The 18411-nt window shown below is 35.8% G+C and overlaps 1 protein-coding gene across 2 annotated transcripts in view; it reads left to right on the top strand.

Moving 5' to 3' along the window:
• XIRP2 (xin actin binding repeat containing 2) overlaps positions 1 to 18411 on the top strand; it is a 68509-nt gene that overhangs the window by 13605 nt on the left and 36493 nt on the right. The window contains exons 2-3 of one of the 2 annotated variants that reach the window (XM_067741666.1): positions 8828 to 8988; positions 13593 to 13730. In XM_067741666.1, coding sequence (XP_067597767.1) covers positions 8932 to 8988; positions 13593 to 13730 — 195 coding nt within the window. In that variant the 5' untranslated portion in view covers positions 8828 to 8931. Of the gene's footprint in view, positions 1 to 8827; positions 8989 to 13592; positions 13731 to 18411 lie in introns of those variants that run through there. The other variant, XM_067741667.1, reaches the window with a different exon arrangement.

Below are 18411 nucleotides of genomic sequence, written 5' to 3'. Positions count from 1 at the left end.
GGACTTTTCAACCCCATCAAATCTGATTGGTCTTGATCTATTCTAATTCAGTTTCATCTCAGTATAAATAAATGTGATTTTGGGGATGGGGTTGTGGAGTGTGTGCTACCAAGTTCCTCAGGATTCCCCACCTAAGGAGGACTCCATTTGGTATGTCTTCAGAAAAGGTAACTTCCTTAGCAGGGCCAGCCATCTGGGAAATTTTTGATTCCTAAATCAGCATGTCGAAATGGTGCAACCTGTTGTATTTCTGTTTTTAGAGATAAGGCCAGATTAACACTTAGAATACTGTATTTCTTGAGGATCTCTCTGGTGTTTTTCCTTTCCTCTCTTTTCAGGTAGAGCAGGACTAAATACAATGGTGAGTAATTTGTGCCCTGCCCTGAGCACTGTGCTTGGTCAACAGCAGATGAGTAGTAGATGTTTACTGAATGTATGCCTAAAGCCTTAAGAGGAGAATTTATCAGATACTCTTATTGTATACCTGGGATGCAGATTTAAACAAGAGGAAACTTTGATGGAAGCATGCCACCACCTCCCATGCCTTGAGGCAAAACAAATCAATAGAAATGAGAGCAGTGGACCTTGCTTCACATTTTCCTTCCCTTGTAGTAAAGTTTGTCTCTCTCCCTGCTGGCTTGGATCAATACCTAACCCCATCTCAAGTTTGATCTCTATAGTGACCAAAGAAATATAACTGAAAAATTTGCTTTGATTTTTAATTCTAAACTCAAGCTTATAAGGACAAAAAAGGATTCACTTAGAGACATAGAAATTCAACTTATTGGTTTCCCTTTGATTTATCCCTATATACACTGAAATAAAGGATTTGTGTGTAGATATTTAGGAAACAGAAAGGAGAATTCATACCCTTAATTTAAAATTTACTTTATAATGTTATATTTTAATGAAAAATACTTACATAAGAGACTGTGTAGAGTTAAATAGCCTTGTACTCAGAAATACCTGAACTTGGGGCTTCCCTGGTGGCACAGTGGTTGAGAGTCCGCCTACCAATGCAGGGGACGCGGGTTCGTGCCCCTGTCCGGGAGGATCCTACATGCCGCGGAGCGGCTGGGCCCGTGGGCCATGGCGTCCGGAGCCTGTGCTCCGCAACGGGAGAGGCCACAACAGTGAGAGGCCCGCGTACTGCAAAAAAAAAAAAGAAATACCTGAACTTAATTCCAAGCTGAGCCACTTACTATATGATTTTTACCTTTTTAAATGTTGCTTTCACCGCAGTAAACTGGAAATAATACCACCCATCAGATATAGTTGTTATAAGAATTAGATGTAAAATGTAGATGTGTAAAGAATACATGTAAAATGATTAATGCGTAATTGATACTCATTAACAGATGGTTATCATTGTTATAATGCAACATAAGTCTGATTGTGCTAGGGAAGTGTCTAACAAGAGACATATTGTAAAAATATGCATCATCTATAAGCATTTAATAGTTTTATTTGACTATTTCAAAGGAATTTAAGTCATTTTATTCAATTATTGATTTTTTAACTGGCCAATTCCTTAACTAAACTAAGCAATTAATTAATCTAATAGCAATATGATTGAATTTTCAAATATGCCCAAACCAGCAATATTAACCTACTAATGATTATTTAATCTCTGTCTAACTTCTGTACATTTATAACTGCTCTCGTAACAGAAGCACTTCTTGTGAGATGATAGGGGCTGCAGAAAACAGAAGACAAGTCTATATAAGAAAAACTTACTACAATTAGAAATGGCAGTTCTGTTACTCAAAGAGATTACTATCTAAATGGACATTTATGCTGGGTCTTATCTGTAAGTAGGTGGACATTTATTCTTTGGGGTGTAAAGAAATTCAAAGATGTTTCCATCACAGGGTAGTTTGTGTATATGAATCTGTGAGATTAGGGGGAGCTAGAACTGAAATATGCCTTAAGAAGAATTTACTGTGTAGTGATTTCTGACTTGGTCAGGTGTACGTGTATGTACAGTGGATGTTTGTATTAGTTTCCTGTTGCTGTTGTAACAAATTACTGCAAACAATTGTAAGCACAAACAATTGGGCTTATAATAGCACAAATCCATTATATTATAGTTCTGGAGATCCAAAATCCAAAATGAGTTTTGCTGGGTCAAAATCAAGGTGTTGGCTGGGGCCCCACTCCTCCTAAAAGCTCTATGAGGGAGGTTGCCTGTTTCCTTCCTTGCCTTTTCCAGCTTTTAGAATCCATCTACATTCCTAGACTCATGGGACCTTTCCTCCACTTTCAAAGCCAGTAGTTTAGATTCTGCAATGCATCTCTCTCTCTCTCTCTCTCTCTCTTTCTTTTTCTTCCTCTCCCTCTTCTTCTCCCTCCCCCCTTCTCCTTCTCCTTCTTCTTTTTCTTCTTCTTCTTCTTCCCTCTCTCTCTCCTTCTGTCATTACCTCTCCTTTCTGATTCTGACTCTCCTGCCCCTCTTTCACTTATAAGAACCCTTGTGACTACATTGAACCCACCTGGACAATCCAGGATAAACTCCCCATCTCAAAATCCTTAACTTAATCACATCTGCAAAGTCCCTTTTGCCATGTAATGTAGCGTATTCACAAATTCTGGGAATAAGGGTGTGCACATCTTTGGAGGACCAACATTTGGTTTACCACATTGCTAAATCTTGTCGTTTTCCTCTGTCAGGCAACTGGATGTATAGGATCTCTTCCAGTACCCGGTGAATTAGGAGAATAGTGGTTATGGAAGATGTAGTAAGGCGGCAAGAACTAATCCTTTTTATTACCCTGAGAGATGATCTGTTTTTGTTAATGTATAAATCATGCTAATCAGATGAATGGATGGATTTTGGGGAAGGTGACAATAGTACACACAACACAATGCATTTTGGGGGAGTGGGACCATAGGGAAGTTAGTTTAAAAGGTGGAATCTGATTCACTGGGTTCGTATGCTGGAGGGACGGCACAGTATAGCTTTCGTGCCATCATGGCATACACTTTACTCTTTGCCCTTCCTCTCCATGTTTTTTAAAAACAGTAAATTAATGGAATATTGTGCTATACACTTGCTCTTTCATTTTATTCTCCGTTTCTTGGCTTCATAATATTCAAATGAGGGTAAAATATATAAAACTCAAATTGATTACAAATTTGACTTGGCAGCAGCATTCTGAATGTTTAAAAGACATGAATTTTATTATTAGCTGAGGGATATGCAAATATTATAAATTATAGAAAATTTATTCATGCTAATGGCTCTGAGTCTATGGTATGTCCATCGGTATGATATGCTGTACACAAATCCGAGCTGGGGTATAGATCATATATTTAGATTTGATAGAATTTAGCTCGTCATTCTCCCAATTTAGTTCTCAATCAATTTTCTGAGTTCAAAGCAGTTGACTTCTTTATAATGCATCCAGATTATAATAGCAAGGCTATTGATATGTCACCAAAAGTATGCTTGCCTCCTTGAAGCTGGCATCTATATTTGCCTCAGCTTTGTGGGCTTCCATGTGACACCCCAGCGCATTCTCTGCCTGGCTTTTAGTTTGGACTAAATAAAGGCTTCTCAAATTGATTTTAGAAAATTTCCAAGAAAAAAATCATTAAATTCTCATTTTTCTGCTCGAGAGTTCAAATTACTATTGAACCTTACAATTTCTTTTGAGTCATACTTATACATCGGATTATCCAGGACTATTTGTTTATTGTATATATGTTATTGCACAGGCAATGAGTCAGTTAACAACAAAAAAGGCATCTTTTTGTTGTTTGAATTTCCCTTCATCTGTTTCCTTGAGCAAGTGATTGTTTGGGTTTGTCTTTTGGTTTCTGGACTCTTGTACTTCTTGAGATGTAGCATAGAATTGTACTTAAGTCACAGAACCTGGAGCCAGACTGTCTAGCTCCCCTTCCAGCTCTGAAACTCACCAGCCACATGATCTTGAGCAAGTTTTACAATCTTTTCTATGTCTCTGTTTCCTTATCTGTAAAATGGAGATTAAAAATAAATATAGTCTCTACCTCATAGGGTGGTTGAGACCATTAAAAAGACTAACTAGTCTGACACATAGAATGCACTTTATACATATTTGCTATTATTTTTTTACTTGTGAATCATTCTTTTAAGTCCTTTATCTGTCTTTTCAATAACGTTAGTTTTTTTTTCAACCAGTATTCTTTACAGAAAATTAACACTTCAACCTCTTTATTATAATTGTCCCTTTTCCATTTTCCTTTGGCCGTATAAATTTTCTGAAAGATTTTTTCACTTTGAATTTTCATGCTTTGAAAGTCCAACTAAAATCATTTTATGAATTACTTATATCTCTCTAAGAATTGTTCATCATTTAAAAAAGCATTTAAGTCCTTATCTAATACTCCATGTGTAACATACAGTGTGGTGAGGAACTCTGAATGTTTTCCTCGAAATCATTACCTACTTTTCCCAACATGATTTGTTGGTAATTCTGCTGTTTCCTCCCACTTCTGCATTGTTCCCTCTTCCACATAGTCACATGGCCAACTCCTTCATGTTTCAGTGCAAATGTTCCACTTCTCAGGATGCCTTCCAGACACCTAGCTCACTGACACACCCAGGTGGATTAGGTTCTCCCCCGTAGGCTCCCAACTCACCTGGTGCAAAACCATAAACTCCTTGGGCTATAATTGCCTGTTTCTCTTGCCAACTAGACTGAAATCTCTGGAGCATAGTGAATGTGTCTTATGCTTATTGTAGATAATCAATATTTATTTAATAATAATGAATAAGTATATTAAAATAAACCTTATTAATTATATAATTCAAATAATTTATTTTTGAAGTTTCATATGGCAAAGATGGAAGAAAGTTAGAGTCATCCACAGCGATTACAGTCCCATAAAATTCTTCTTCTTGTTACAGATGCTCTTTATATGTTTCTGTACTATGCTAGTCAGCATGTAGAGTCACATCGTTGTTACAGCTTCATAGTGGGGCAGCATCTTCTATCTACAGAATAGCTCTCTATTTCATTTAACATATTTTGTCTTTAATGCTACTTTGCATGAAAGGAATATAGTCATGATAACTTCTCTTCATTTATTTTTGCCTCACAATTTCTTGACCAATATTTTCTTTTTAAATTTTGTGTCTTGCAGGTGGCATATGGTTGGATTTATTTGTCTTTGTCTTTTAGGGTGAAGTTTGACCCATGTTTATTTACATTTGGTTTTACACTATTATATTTGGTTTTCTTTGTTAAGGATCTTTGTTTTCTTTTTTGGCTGACTTTTGTTAAATGGTCTGTGTTTGGCTTTTTGTTGACTTCTCACATGAGTAACAGCTTGAATTCACATAGAGTAGTCCTCAAAACTAAAATTTCAGTAACAAGTAATCAGTTCTCTAACTGCTTTTCGTGTTCAATGTTATAAAGAAGATACCTCAGGATTTCTGAATTTTGTTTCTTCATCACAGAAACTCTTCATGTGTCTGGGTAATTGTAGAACTTTTCTTTTTCCTTGATTCTGAAATGTTTTACTAGGATCTGCTGATATATTGGTGTTTTAAAATTAATTTTATTCCTATATTATGGTAAATACTTTAAATCTATGCCCAAATTTTATCTTCAGCAAAAATTTCTTCTATTGTTTTTCATTTGTTCTGCCCACTCTCCCTCCCTCCCACGGAAATGCTGTTATCTTCTAGTTTGAATTTTGCTGTCTGTTCTCTATCTTTGTCATCTTCTTTCACATTGTTGTTAGTATGTTATTGGTTTTTCTCTTCTGCAGCATGTATTACTCTATTAGCTGCCTTCAATGTGTATTTTAATTCTTCTAAGAAACCTTCAATACCCTTAGTTCTCTTCTCACCTTTGATAACTTTCCTTTCTTCTGATTTCACCATGGTTAGGAAATCAGACACACCTCTGCTTACACCTGTACTGTAAGTCAGACAGAGCAAGTATCAGCTTCACAACTCAGATATTAGCAAGTGTTCTCTTAGTGAAATAAAGAGGTCAAAGTACTTTTTACTTTATTCTATAGACTTATTTATTGATGACAGTAGCATCATTATTTTCAGTCAATTATTTGCTTTTTAAAATTTTTTATATAAATTTTAAATGTTACTTTCCATTTACAGTTATTACAAAATATTGGCTATATTCCCCATGTTGTACAATGTATCCTTGATTCTGTCTTACACACAACTTGTTCTTCTGTGTTACCTTTCTCTTTAAAGTTACCCTAAACATTAAACACTGTTTGCAATCTCAGTTGCATCCAAGTCTTCTGGAATAGCACATTGTGAGGTCAGGCGACCAATGTTCCTATCTTCTTCCCCACACATCCCTAAGTCCCTAAGTAAGGGACTGTCTTATCAACCCTACAAATTTACATCAGGTGTCATCAGCATCAAGATAGGAACAGATAGGTGCACTGCCTTATAGTATACTAGTCAGGAAACATCACCTTGCTTTTCAGATGAGGAAATTGAAAGACACTGACTTAGGAGGTTAAGAACCAACATGGACACAGTTTGTTAGCTGAAGGTTGGTTTTCTATTCCACGACCCTACCTGCGTAGGCAAAGTTACTGATGGGAAAGAGAGAAGGAGAGAGAGTGAGAAAAAGAGAGACAAAGAGAGAGAGAGATTAAAATGTAATGTTTTTTCTGTGATCAGAATAAAAGGCTACAAGGCAATGGAATCCAAATCTCTTAATACTCAGGCAACTGATTTCCTGACCATTAATCTTAGGCATTTCCCAGTAGGATGAAAATGATAAAAATCATTTGGAAATATTTCAGAAGTAAATACTCGCTGTAAATTTTTGCAAAAATAAACTGCTGACTTTCTGTTAAGATTAATAAAATAATAACATCTTTAATTAATAATGTGCAAAATGAAATTTATATCTTAATGTGGAAAAACTTTAGTGGTTCATGTTCAATAAAATTTATATAGTGACCATTTACAACAAAGTAAGAAGAGTACAGCTGAACATAAACGGAATTCATCTGTGCAAATAGATAATCCAGAGAGGAAAATAAAGATATATTTTCTTCAGCATGTGAAAGACTTTCAGTAGTTGGTGGGAATCTCTTTTTATCAGGATCAACTGGAGGAGTGTACCTTTGTGTAGGTAGATATGAGGTTTTGGAAGACAGTTGAATTTTAAAAACTAACTGACATTTATTGTGAACATATCAGTTTCTACAATCACAGTATTCATATGATACAATGTCTTATTCCTTTATATTTTTTTCCTTTAATACTGTGTGAAATAAAATATAAAAAATAAATATTAAAATTTTAAAAATATATTTACAAATTTTATTAAAATAAATGAAAATTTTAACTGAATAAGAAGTCCTTAAGAAAAAGCAAATACTCAAGGAGTCAAAAAACAAATGATTTTTAATTTTTCCTGGGTCGCAGTAGTTGTTCTCAACTGCTGTTGTGTACAGAAATCTTGGAGAAGCTAATAGAAAGAACAAACAATGTAATAAGATGGTTCAATGTGGGGACTGGGTAAGAAGGTAGGGAGAACAGGGCAGGGAACAGCTTGGTGGTGGTCTGTTACCTGGGGTTGTCTGGGACTTGGTTCACTGTAATTAAATCAAACCGATTCAAATAACAAAGTATACCAAAGACCGCTAACCCTGTGAGTACAAAAGACTACCAGCCCTAAGGTGAAAGGCAGGGGGTGTATGAATGAGTGATAAACATATCAGAACTCACACATACACAGATATACACAGACACACCATATACTGGTTGGTTCCAGAAGGAGCCCTTGAAATGATTTTGTAATTACAATTCTTTAAGAGTGAATAGTAAACCAACAAGCAGAGTCATAACAGCAAAGAACACTGGATAAAATAAGAAAAACTAGTTTTGGAACCAACTCTGGCACCTATATCTAAATAACCATCACATTAACCAGGGAGAATCCTTAGGTTTCTTTCACATAAGGAAATATTTAGACATGTTTCCTTATGCCTAAAAGGAGTTGGTTAGACTAGGTGAGACTGTATCAGCTCTAAGACATTTCTGTTTCTAACAACTGTTATTCTGTGATCATGCAATCAGTCTTTTGCTCTGTTTGCAAGTATGTAATTCCTAATACCCTGTATTTTTGTCAGGTAGATGGCTTACATGGGAAAATATAAGATGCTCTGGAACAACTGACACAGCTTTTTTTTAATGGGACTATTATTTCTTTCTTATGTTACACATGCCTCTATGGAATAAAAGGAAAAAAATCCATAGTCTATAATTCTCATAGCATTCACATATTTTAGATTTATCTCCTTGAGGGTTGAAGGGTAGGGAGAGAAGCAAAGAGCAATTTTTAGACTTGCCAAAGATTTAGTCAAACCACCAAATCTGACACTTACTAATTGTGTGATCATGGGAAAGTTTTTTAACTACTCTGACTCTCCATTTTCTTTATCTAAAAATTTTAGAAAATAATAGAACCTACCTCATGAGGATGTTAGAGAAGTAAATGAGATGATGCTTTTATAGCATTTAGCATAACTCCAACACAATGCTTCAGGAAATGTTCATTAACATTATGTATCTCTTAATAAATACCTATTGTTCATCAGAATAATTGCAGGAGTAGGAGTGGGGACAATATTTTAATTTGCTGTTTGCATAAGCATATGCTTCTGTGTAGGCATTTTGTAGCTTTGCTTGAAAGCTTGAAAAAAAGAGGGTGACCATGAAACTTGGAAAATACCATGGAATGTTACAGTCTGTTTTCCGAGACCAGATGTTTTAAGTGCCTTCACTGTTCCTAAGATGATGCTATTTTCTTTTCAAAACCTGAAACGATGCTACATTTGTTTTCAGTGACTGCTGGCCCTAGTAAGCCAGCGAGTGGATTTGCAGAAGACAGTGCTGTGCAGAGAGAGGGTGTGTCAGACCTCCAGGAGGTGGTGTCCTTGAAGGAGCGGATGGCGAGGTACCAGGCAGCTGTTTCCAAGGGTGACTGCCGCAGCTTCTCCACCAACGTAAGCTGCTTCTAGTGCTTCTGCATTAGGCAGGCTGCTTGTCTGCCTTTCATATGCCTCCTTTACATTGCAATATAAGAATACTACTGGACAATGGGATAAAGTAGAAAAAACACAGAAATAGTGTTTCAAATAGTATCAAATCCAGAGTATCTGAAATTAAGCTTCAGCTCTGCCACTTATTAGTTGTGTGAACTTGAGCTACTATCTTAACCCTTCTCTGAACTTCAGTTTCCTTAACTGAAAAATGGGAAAAAAACACATCTACTGCAGAGCGTCTCCGTGAAGAGTAAAAGAGATCATTTACGTGTAAGCCATAAGGCACTGTATAAATGTGTTACTACTGCCATAATTATCATTTAACCTATAGCTATTCTCCTTGGGAAGGTTGGGAATTAATTTCAGATCTTAATAATGTGGATCTGCATGCTGCCCTCCTTGGTCTCATGTATAGTTCATTTAAATTCACTGGCAGTATAATTTCTTTTGCTGTTCTCGTTTCTCTGTATGCCCTAAATCCATTAGAAGTAGCTTAATCAACATAGAAATGAGGGAGATTAGCAATGTAGAGAGTCTGCTAAACCAGTTATGATTACAGGAAACAGCAGGATTCAGTAAGACCACCAGTTTTTAGAGCGAATGCATAATAAAGTCATATTCAAAAGAATTTGTTGGGTTCCATATTCTGTGGCCTTCAATCCACAGGATTTGATAAGTCATTTTATCAGTAGTAGCTTTATAGCTTAATGGAATATAAGGATATTCTTTTATAATTATAATCTCCAAATTAGCAAAGTTGTTCATTTAACCAAAAGAGAAAGAGAGAGAGAGAATAGCCAAGAAGCCTGGTATTCTAAAATAGCTACCCTGAACATTTTTCTTTACAAATCATTCAGAGACAAGAATGACTGTGCCAAACTCATTAACAATGTTGCAATTCTAGATGACATTTGAGTTTTTACATAGTTATTGAAATACATTTCAGGCGCACCATAGATTTTGAATGAATGTACAGAAATGACATAAGTTAACTTCATCACTTCCAAAACAAATAGTATCCCTCCAGCGCCTCCTGCCAGTCTTCTTACATAGCACCCCCTGCTGGATCATTAAGGAACTTTACTACAAATTAGTATTCTAAATTGGAAACATGATCCTTGGTGAAACAAGCTGACTTTGAAAATACCTAGTTAAAGACTGGTTGTTTAGTAAGCAATCTTTTATCTAGGAAGACTTTTATCTTGCTAAACACTAGGAGAATATACCATAAAACAAATTTGTATAAGGCATGATTCGTATTTATTGTGTACTAAAAAGAGAATATTTAAATTGGGCACATAAGGAAACTAAATTATCTCACTATTTAATATAAAAATTTTAAATTTTAATGCTATTCTGAAGAAATTCTACATATAAGGAATTTAATAATCCTTCTCTTTCCTGCGCATTTACAGACAAAACAAATTGAGGGGCAGTGATTTATGGTAGATATGCAATTAGACAGGGACAAAGCCAGACTAGATTCCAGTCTCTTGACTCTAGTACTCTTTCAACTATATTCAACTGCCTCCTCTTATATAAGAAAGCATCTTTGGTCCAGAAAAAGTGCCCTACTGTTTGGTTTGGCCCTAAGCTAATAAATATTTTGAGAAAAATGATCACACATATTGTCTCAGAGAAATCTTGATAAATATCTAAAGTAAAGCAAAATAACTGCCTTATTTGGTCAGTTGCATCAAATGTTTGTTCAATCAAAAAATCATGGAAATTGCTTATAACCAAATTTCTGTCTATACAAATAAACCAAATATTTTATGTGCAAAATTTGGAAGTCACTGATTTGGCCCCAAACTGAATCCATTATATTTCAGTCACATTGAAGTAGTTACTCTTTGTCCTACATCAGTTTCTCTTTGTCCTAGACTCAGGCAGATGGCATTTTGTTGAACCTAAAGGAAAAGGCCTCCTGCCTGTGAAAAGGCATCGGTCCTCAGAAGCCCCCTAGAGGAGAAAGGAGAAGTAACATTTGTTAGGCAACAAAATAACAGGTTCTGTACTGTGCAGTTTTATTTCCTTTATCTTTTTTAACACTTGCAAGAAATCTGTGAGAAATATATTGCTATTCCCAGTTTATAGGAAAGAAAACTGAGGTTCAGGAACTCTAGCCCAAGGTTTTAAGTGTCACAACTGGGATTAGAATTACTGTCTGTCCAACTCCCCAGATTGTTATTTCTATTATGCCCTACAAACCAAGAACAGTTCTTTGTAAAGGAAATTGCTGATTCTGTATGGAATATACTTACCTAGGTTTCAGTGTTATGTATTTAAGTTAACTTATTATTAAAATAACATTAGGTAGGTTCTGTATTAAGTATTTAAATTAACTCGTTAATAGAATAATTATCGGCATATCCATTAAATTCCAAATCTTGTTTCTGTGTCCAAGAATAAGAAACATAGAATAAGGATAAACATTTTTTAAAAGGTTCGACACAAAGCAATCTAAGTTATGTGGTCATTTACAATTACATAGATTAGTTGGGATGTTAGCACATGGTGGTTAACAAGGCAAAGTGATCTCAGTCTGAGCGAAGAAACATCACTCCAGCTCATGGCCATAGGCTTCTCCTTGAGTAAGTCCTGCCATCTTACATATGTAAACTTTCCAAGCTGAGCTGAACAAGAAGACCTCATCGCCACTACTAAATAAACTATAGCTCAAAGGACTTTCTCCCTTAGGCTGGAGAGAAGCATCAGGAAGGCTGGGGTCATGGTTGTACTACTAGTAAAAATAATCAACTGTATGCATTTTTGCCTGTGTAACATGATCTGATTCCAAAGCACAGTGCTAAAGTAAATGAATGGATATATCTGTTTTTTAATTCATTTAGTAGATAAGAGGCAACCTGATCAGTATAGGAACTGATATTTTTGTGTAAACGCACACACTAGTAAAGTACCCACTCGTTAGCATAATTAATGAGGCTTACCAGATTAATTTGCACATCGTTTGGACACTGTTTATAGTTGGAAAAAGTAAGTTTCTTCTTAACAAAATTTGCCTTAATTTCTGTAATTTAATATTTATATATTATCTGCATATGATCAATTGAAGAAGGCCATTTATGTAAATTAAATGGCAGAGGGGGTAAAAGAAATATTGTAGCCTTAATTCACCCTTCCCTTTCTTTATCTTAAATTTCAAAAGAGATGCCATAATTTCTAATGACTTTAACATGTATCAAGTGACAGTAATTGACCAGGATTTACATGTGAAGTTTGTTGCAGAATTTGATAGAATGTATCCCTTCTTTCCATAGAGTCAATGTGCATATTCTTAAATATTTGGCAGTCCCTGTAACTAGGGAAAGGTTATGAACTTGACAAAGCAATCACTTGAGTGTTTGCTAGTAATTCGGATAATCCTGAATATTAATTTCACCTCCAGTATTTTGGAGTATGGAAAACCCCAATTTAGTAGCTGTATTTTTAGTATTTGTTTGAGGAACTACATATTTGGGTGAAGATTGCAGGATCCCAAGAGTCCACAGTCCAAGGTATGGGAACCTCAGCTCACAGGCATTCCGTTACTCTCAGGTCTCAAGGCTTCCAGGGTTATGTCAGGACTAGGCCAGACCTCAGGAGATCTCCTGTGCAAGAAGTGTCACTGAGTCTCCTCCCAGTTTCAGGTGGACCTGGATGTATCTTAGAGGAAAGTGGGCTGGCCTGGGGCCTGTTTGCTTGACAGTTGTCATCCCATCTGGGCTTGAGTGCCCACTAGGCTGGGGCATGTGCTGAATCATCAAAACCAAAGCCTTCGAATTACTGCACTTCCCACAGGGGCATAATATCTGACAAGACTCCTCAGTGATTCAGGTTGTTCTAAATGACACCTACTGGAATAGGCTTTCTCATTTGTAAAATGCCAATGATAGACCTGAATCCTTCTAAACTTAGACATCCCCACCATAAATGACCGTATCTCACAGAACGTGAGAAGCATCAAGTGACAAAATATATGTAAATACATAGAAAATCACTCAGCACTACGTATTAAGTAGTTGTTATTTTTACTAATATTAATGTATAGTAATAAAAATATGCTCCCCAAAATAGCTTCAAAGCTATTTTGTTCATCCTTAATGATTTAAATACATTTTAGAATAAGTCAAATGTTTTTTAATATCCTTATTAATGTATTACCTATATAGACATTTGGAATTTTAATGACAACTTTATTGTGGATTAAAATTGAATCAATTACTCTAATTTCTGCTAGTCTGTGTATTATGAGAGAAATCCATTCTAACAGACCTAATCTCCAGACATAAAAATCTATCTGAGATAAGGAAAATTAACTCAATATTTTAAAGATCCTTCTGACTTTATATCAAAAGACTGATACAGGAAAAAACAACATGGAGAACTTATTTTTATTAAGGTTTTCTGTAATAAGATCCTCCTGAAATAATTGTGTATGTTAATATCTTTTTAATATACCACTCAATAATTATCAACCATTTTTTTAAAAAATAGCTTGAGAATCCCATCCTGAGAAGATGTCAAGCTGAAATTTCCTTTTTCTTTCCTTTTTCTTGTCTTAGATGCTGGAAGAATCAGAAATGTGCACAGTGCCTGGCGGTTTGGCCAGAGTGAAGAAACAATTTGAGAAGGACAAAATTGCTTCTTCCTGTAATACCTTTACTCAGTACCAATACCAGCACCAGGACAGATCTGAGCAGGTAGTACTACTATTGGTAAAGGATAAATCGTGTCTGGTTGAAATGCTTTCATTTCAGTGCTAATATAAAACACACATCCCTGCCCTCTTTGGTGGTATATTTATTTTCATTACTCATTAACAAGAATTGTAATTTTAAAATGTTTTAGAAAAATCACGGTTAATTCATATCAATGTATTGATTTATTTACTTGGAGCATTTTGCCATGTTTCTAGGGAATCATACTGGAATATTTGTTCTCTTGGCTTCTAATGTCTCAAACAAAAATGAAAATTAAATAGCCTAGGTTAGTCAACAGGTAAATAGAAATGTTGAGCACAATATTTACATTGAGCCTCTGCCTTTAGGTTATAATTCATGATAAACTATCTGTTATTTGTTTGCATAGATTAAATATGAAGCATTATTCAGCTGCGTATTGTGATGAGTTTTCTGCTTTCTTCAAAAATCACCAAAAATTGAGTAGTGGAAACCAGATGTTATATAAAACTGCATAATACAACTTCTAAATGCTATCTTATATAAAAGATTCTTTCCCATTTCATTACTCCATTGTCCTATATTACCGAATATTGTCATGGGTGATGATTTTTGCATGTGAAAATCTAAGTAATAAAACTCATTAGAGTAAGCCTGGCACTTTGGAAAATAGTAATTGCACTGTAAACAGCTGGACTTAGGCCCAGGTTTTCCAGGAGGAAGAAAGTAACTGGGGTATTTCTGAAATGTTGTAGTCAGAGATAAACGTGGGGGTTGTTTTTGTTTTTTGGTTTTGTTTGTTTGTTTGTTTGCTTGTTTTTTCAGAAAACTCCCTAGGGTATTTAGAGTTGCCTAAGTTGTGGCTATTAAGGCAGTTGGGTTTGTAAGGTTGCGTCAGGGGCAGTATATCAGATAGATTGATTAAAAGTCTGGTATGTGGAATATTATTTGTTTTCTTTTTCTGGCTTTGAAAAGTAAACAAGAAAAAAAATGTGCAATGTAAGTTGCTCACAATAAGTTTACGGTAAGATTTCTTTTAATTTTGCCTAAAGGAAATGTAATATAAATAAATTAAGATTGGATATACTTGTGACCTAATGTATAGCTCTTGCAACATAGGATTCTAAGTGAATCAAGTATATGTGTTTACTTGAAACTGATCAACCACATGCTATATAGTCATCATTAATAATTTAAATAAATCCTACGTAGAAGATAGGTAAAGTATTTCCATATCCTTTATTTTGCAGGAAAGCGGTGTGATAGAGTGTAAGGGCTATGGGACTTGTAGATCTGAGTTCACACACCACCCCTGACATTTATCAGCTGAGTCCCATAGACCCAGGGCCATCTTCATTGTGGGCAGTTAAACAGGGCTCCATACTTAGAGGGGCCTTGCACTTAGTTTCATGCTCTGCTGTCATCTTGAAATTCTTAAGATTTTTGAATAATGGACCGTACATTTTCATTTTGCACTGGGTGTAGCAAATTATGTAGCCAGTACTACATAGTCCAAATTCATAAGCCCCTCAAAGTCTCAGTTTCTGTTGAGTTATGATGGAGAAACTGATGAGTGTTTTGTCTATCTCATGAGGTGATTGTGGCAGTCAAAGATGACAAAGAGCAGTTTCCATGAAAGCATTTCATCATCTGTGAAACTTGGTATCAGTTAGGATGCTTTATATTGCAAAAGACCAAAAACTCAACCACAAGAGTCTTAAACCAAAAGGAACATTACAGATTCATAAAAGTGCAGTCTTGTGGAAGGAAGGCTTGATGTAAGTTCCAGGGGTGTACTAGAGCAACTGGCTTGTACCAACTCTTTGATTATTAAATTTTCAGGAATTTTGTAAACCAGATAATATTGTGTTAATAGCTTGAAATCAGCCATGTTGATAATATTTATACCAAGGGAATTGTCAAATGCAAAAAATCAGGGATGTCCCTTCCCTTCCCTTCTTCCTTCCTTCCCTCTTTCCTTCTTTTCTTTGAGAACCCATTGTGAAGCATATATTACCTTACCATTGATGTAATTAAGGACTCACAGTATGTCTCTAGCATAGTAGCTAAGAGCACTGGGATGGAGCATGATCACCTGGGTCCAAATCCCTGCTCCTTCATTTATTTATTTATTTATTTTATTTATTTTATGTATTTATTTTTGGTTGCATTGGGTCTTCGTTGCTGCGGCAGGCTTTCTCTAGTTGCAGCAAGCAGGGGCTACTCTTCGTTGCAGTGTGCGGGCTTCTCATTTTCTTGTTGCGGAGCACGGGCTCTAGGCACGCGGGCTTCAGTAGTTGTAGCACAAGAGCTCAGTAGTTGTGGCTCGCGGGCTCTAGAGCACAGGCTCAGCAGTTGTGGCGCATGGGCTTAGCTGCTCCCCAGCATGAGGGATCTTCCCAGACCAGGGCTCGAACCCGTGTCCCCTGCATTGGTAGGCAGATTCCTAACCACTGTGCCACCAGGGAAGCCCTCCTTCATTTATTAGCTGAATGACATTAGGCAAGTTTCTTAACTTCTCTGTGTCTCAATTTCCTCAATTATAAAGTCAAGATTATAATAGTACCCACCTCATAGGTTTGTTAAGAGGATTAATTAAGCTGTTTTTGTAAAGTACTTAAGACTGTACCTGGCCCTTTATAAGCACTTCACAAGTGTTTGTTTAAAAAACTGAGTATCTCCTTGATCATATTTCTTCTTTTTTACCTCTCAGCTTCACTTCCTCTGAGCTGGCCCCATTCTCTCCCAGGTTTTCCCCAGAAAGGAGTAAAAACAATGCAGAGAAAGAGTGAGAATCCTTTTCCCAGAAGCCCCAGGGAAAGAAACCTTACAGGATCTAATTGGTTCTAAGTGGAATACACATGCTCCCCCTAGAACTAAATTGCTGTAGCTAGAGGTTGCTGATTGGCTGAGGCCTCTGTACCTGTTTAGCTACGTGGAAGATCTCAGCATACCCTTATGAACAAAGAATAAATGAATACTGGGTAAAAACAAAAACAACCAAACCAGCAAATATATATATATATATATATATATATATATATATCCACTATAAGCTCCTTGCAAGTATAGTTTATTATTATAAGCTGTAGTTCCTTCTCTGTGACCATGACATACTAAAGTGTGTGAGAGTAATAAAAAAACATGTGCTAAAAATCTGAATATCTGCATGACTCTGGGCCTGTAGGGACCTCTCTGAACTTCAGTTTCATTATCTACGTTTAGATACACTAATAATACCCCATAATTCCATGAGGAATAACTAAATCTAAGTCACAGTGCAATGCAATATAAATAAAATATAAAGGGAATATATGGAAGGATAAACTAGTAAATACCATTTATTGAACTGTATGCAGAAGTCTGTAGGAAAATGAAAGAAAAAAGTCATCTGTATCTTAGAAAATCAAATGACTAACTTATACTCCTTAATGGAAATTTGAGATACATATCAGATTTGGTTATAGAGAGGAAAACACAGAAAAATCATGTCTTAGATATTCACTTAAACTTTTAAAGCTATCTGAATGCATTCTAAAAATCACTTCTTTTATCAGCAGGGATTGAGAACAAAACATTTACTGGTAGACAGACAGTTAATTCTGTCTTACCCAAGTTATTGTCGGCTCTGAGGGTGTTTTCAGTCTTTATTGAAAGTACTTGAGATTTAGCTCTCTGCTAAGTCTGCCACTGGTCAGAAAAATATTTATTTTGCTGACATATAAAAATTAATATTAGCTTGGAAATCAAGTTTAATTAGAGTTAAAAGAAAGAACATTTGTTTTGGATTTCTGACAATATTTAATATCACAATTAGTAATAATTTCATAAGGTGTAATAATTCAGTCCAGTCTGCCTCTTTCCTTCCTAATGTATTGAAGTGAGCTATTTCAGGGTAATTAGCTATTTGGAAACAGTTTGTCTGGGAGATCAGCAATGGGACTAAACAAGTTTTGAAAATTAAGCTATCTCTGAGGTTAAAGGTCCCTCTGTTTTTTTATTGATTATTTCATACGTATTGAAAAAGAGGTTCTGAAATAGGGGGGAAAAATGGAGGTACAAGATATAGGAACATTCGTTTATGCCAGACATTTTAAACTTGGAATGATGTCCTATTTATGTGTTCTAAACTTATACTTTATGGTTCTGCCTGTTTAACAGTTACCAGCATCACTGCTAGCCTGTGGAGTATCCTTATGTAAATTAGAAAAAGGAGCTACTCTCAACAGTCAGGGCCCCTGGGTGAAGGATGTTTGGGGTGAGGGTTCAGCTTCTTAGAAGAATGTGTTGGAGAAAACTTTACTAGGTGACTCTGGTAGTTACTACTACCCATTTTTAATATCACCCATTTAGATTCTGTTTTTCAAAACAGCCATTACTGATTCCTGTAGATAGGAATGAAATCCAACCCTCCTTAAGGGATTATGAGCCATTCAGCATGTGTCCTGTTGATATTTAGGTTAGAAATATCACATTAGCATTGTTTCTGACTTTGTCTTAGGATTGATTTCTCAGAATTCTATGCCAGTGAAAATCAGTAGGTTCTTAATGCTAGAATGGAAAGGACCATTTAAGAGAGAGATTTTTAATCCACTCAGTACAGCAGGCTCCATTTGGGAAAAAAAAGAAAAATAACCCATCCCCTCATCCTTAAAAGTGTGTCTTGAAGTATGCTGGAGCAGATGTTGTTGGTATGAAATGG

This window comes from Pseudorca crassidens, chromosome 6 (genome assembly GCF_039906515.1).
Source record: "Pseudorca crassidens isolate mPseCra1 chromosome 6, mPseCra1.hap1, whole genome shotgun sequence".
Lineage (NCBI taxonomy): Eukaryota > Metazoa > Chordata > Mammalia > Artiodactyla > Delphinidae > Pseudorca > Pseudorca crassidens.
This window is presented reverse-complemented; position numbering and strand designations above follow the sequence as displayed.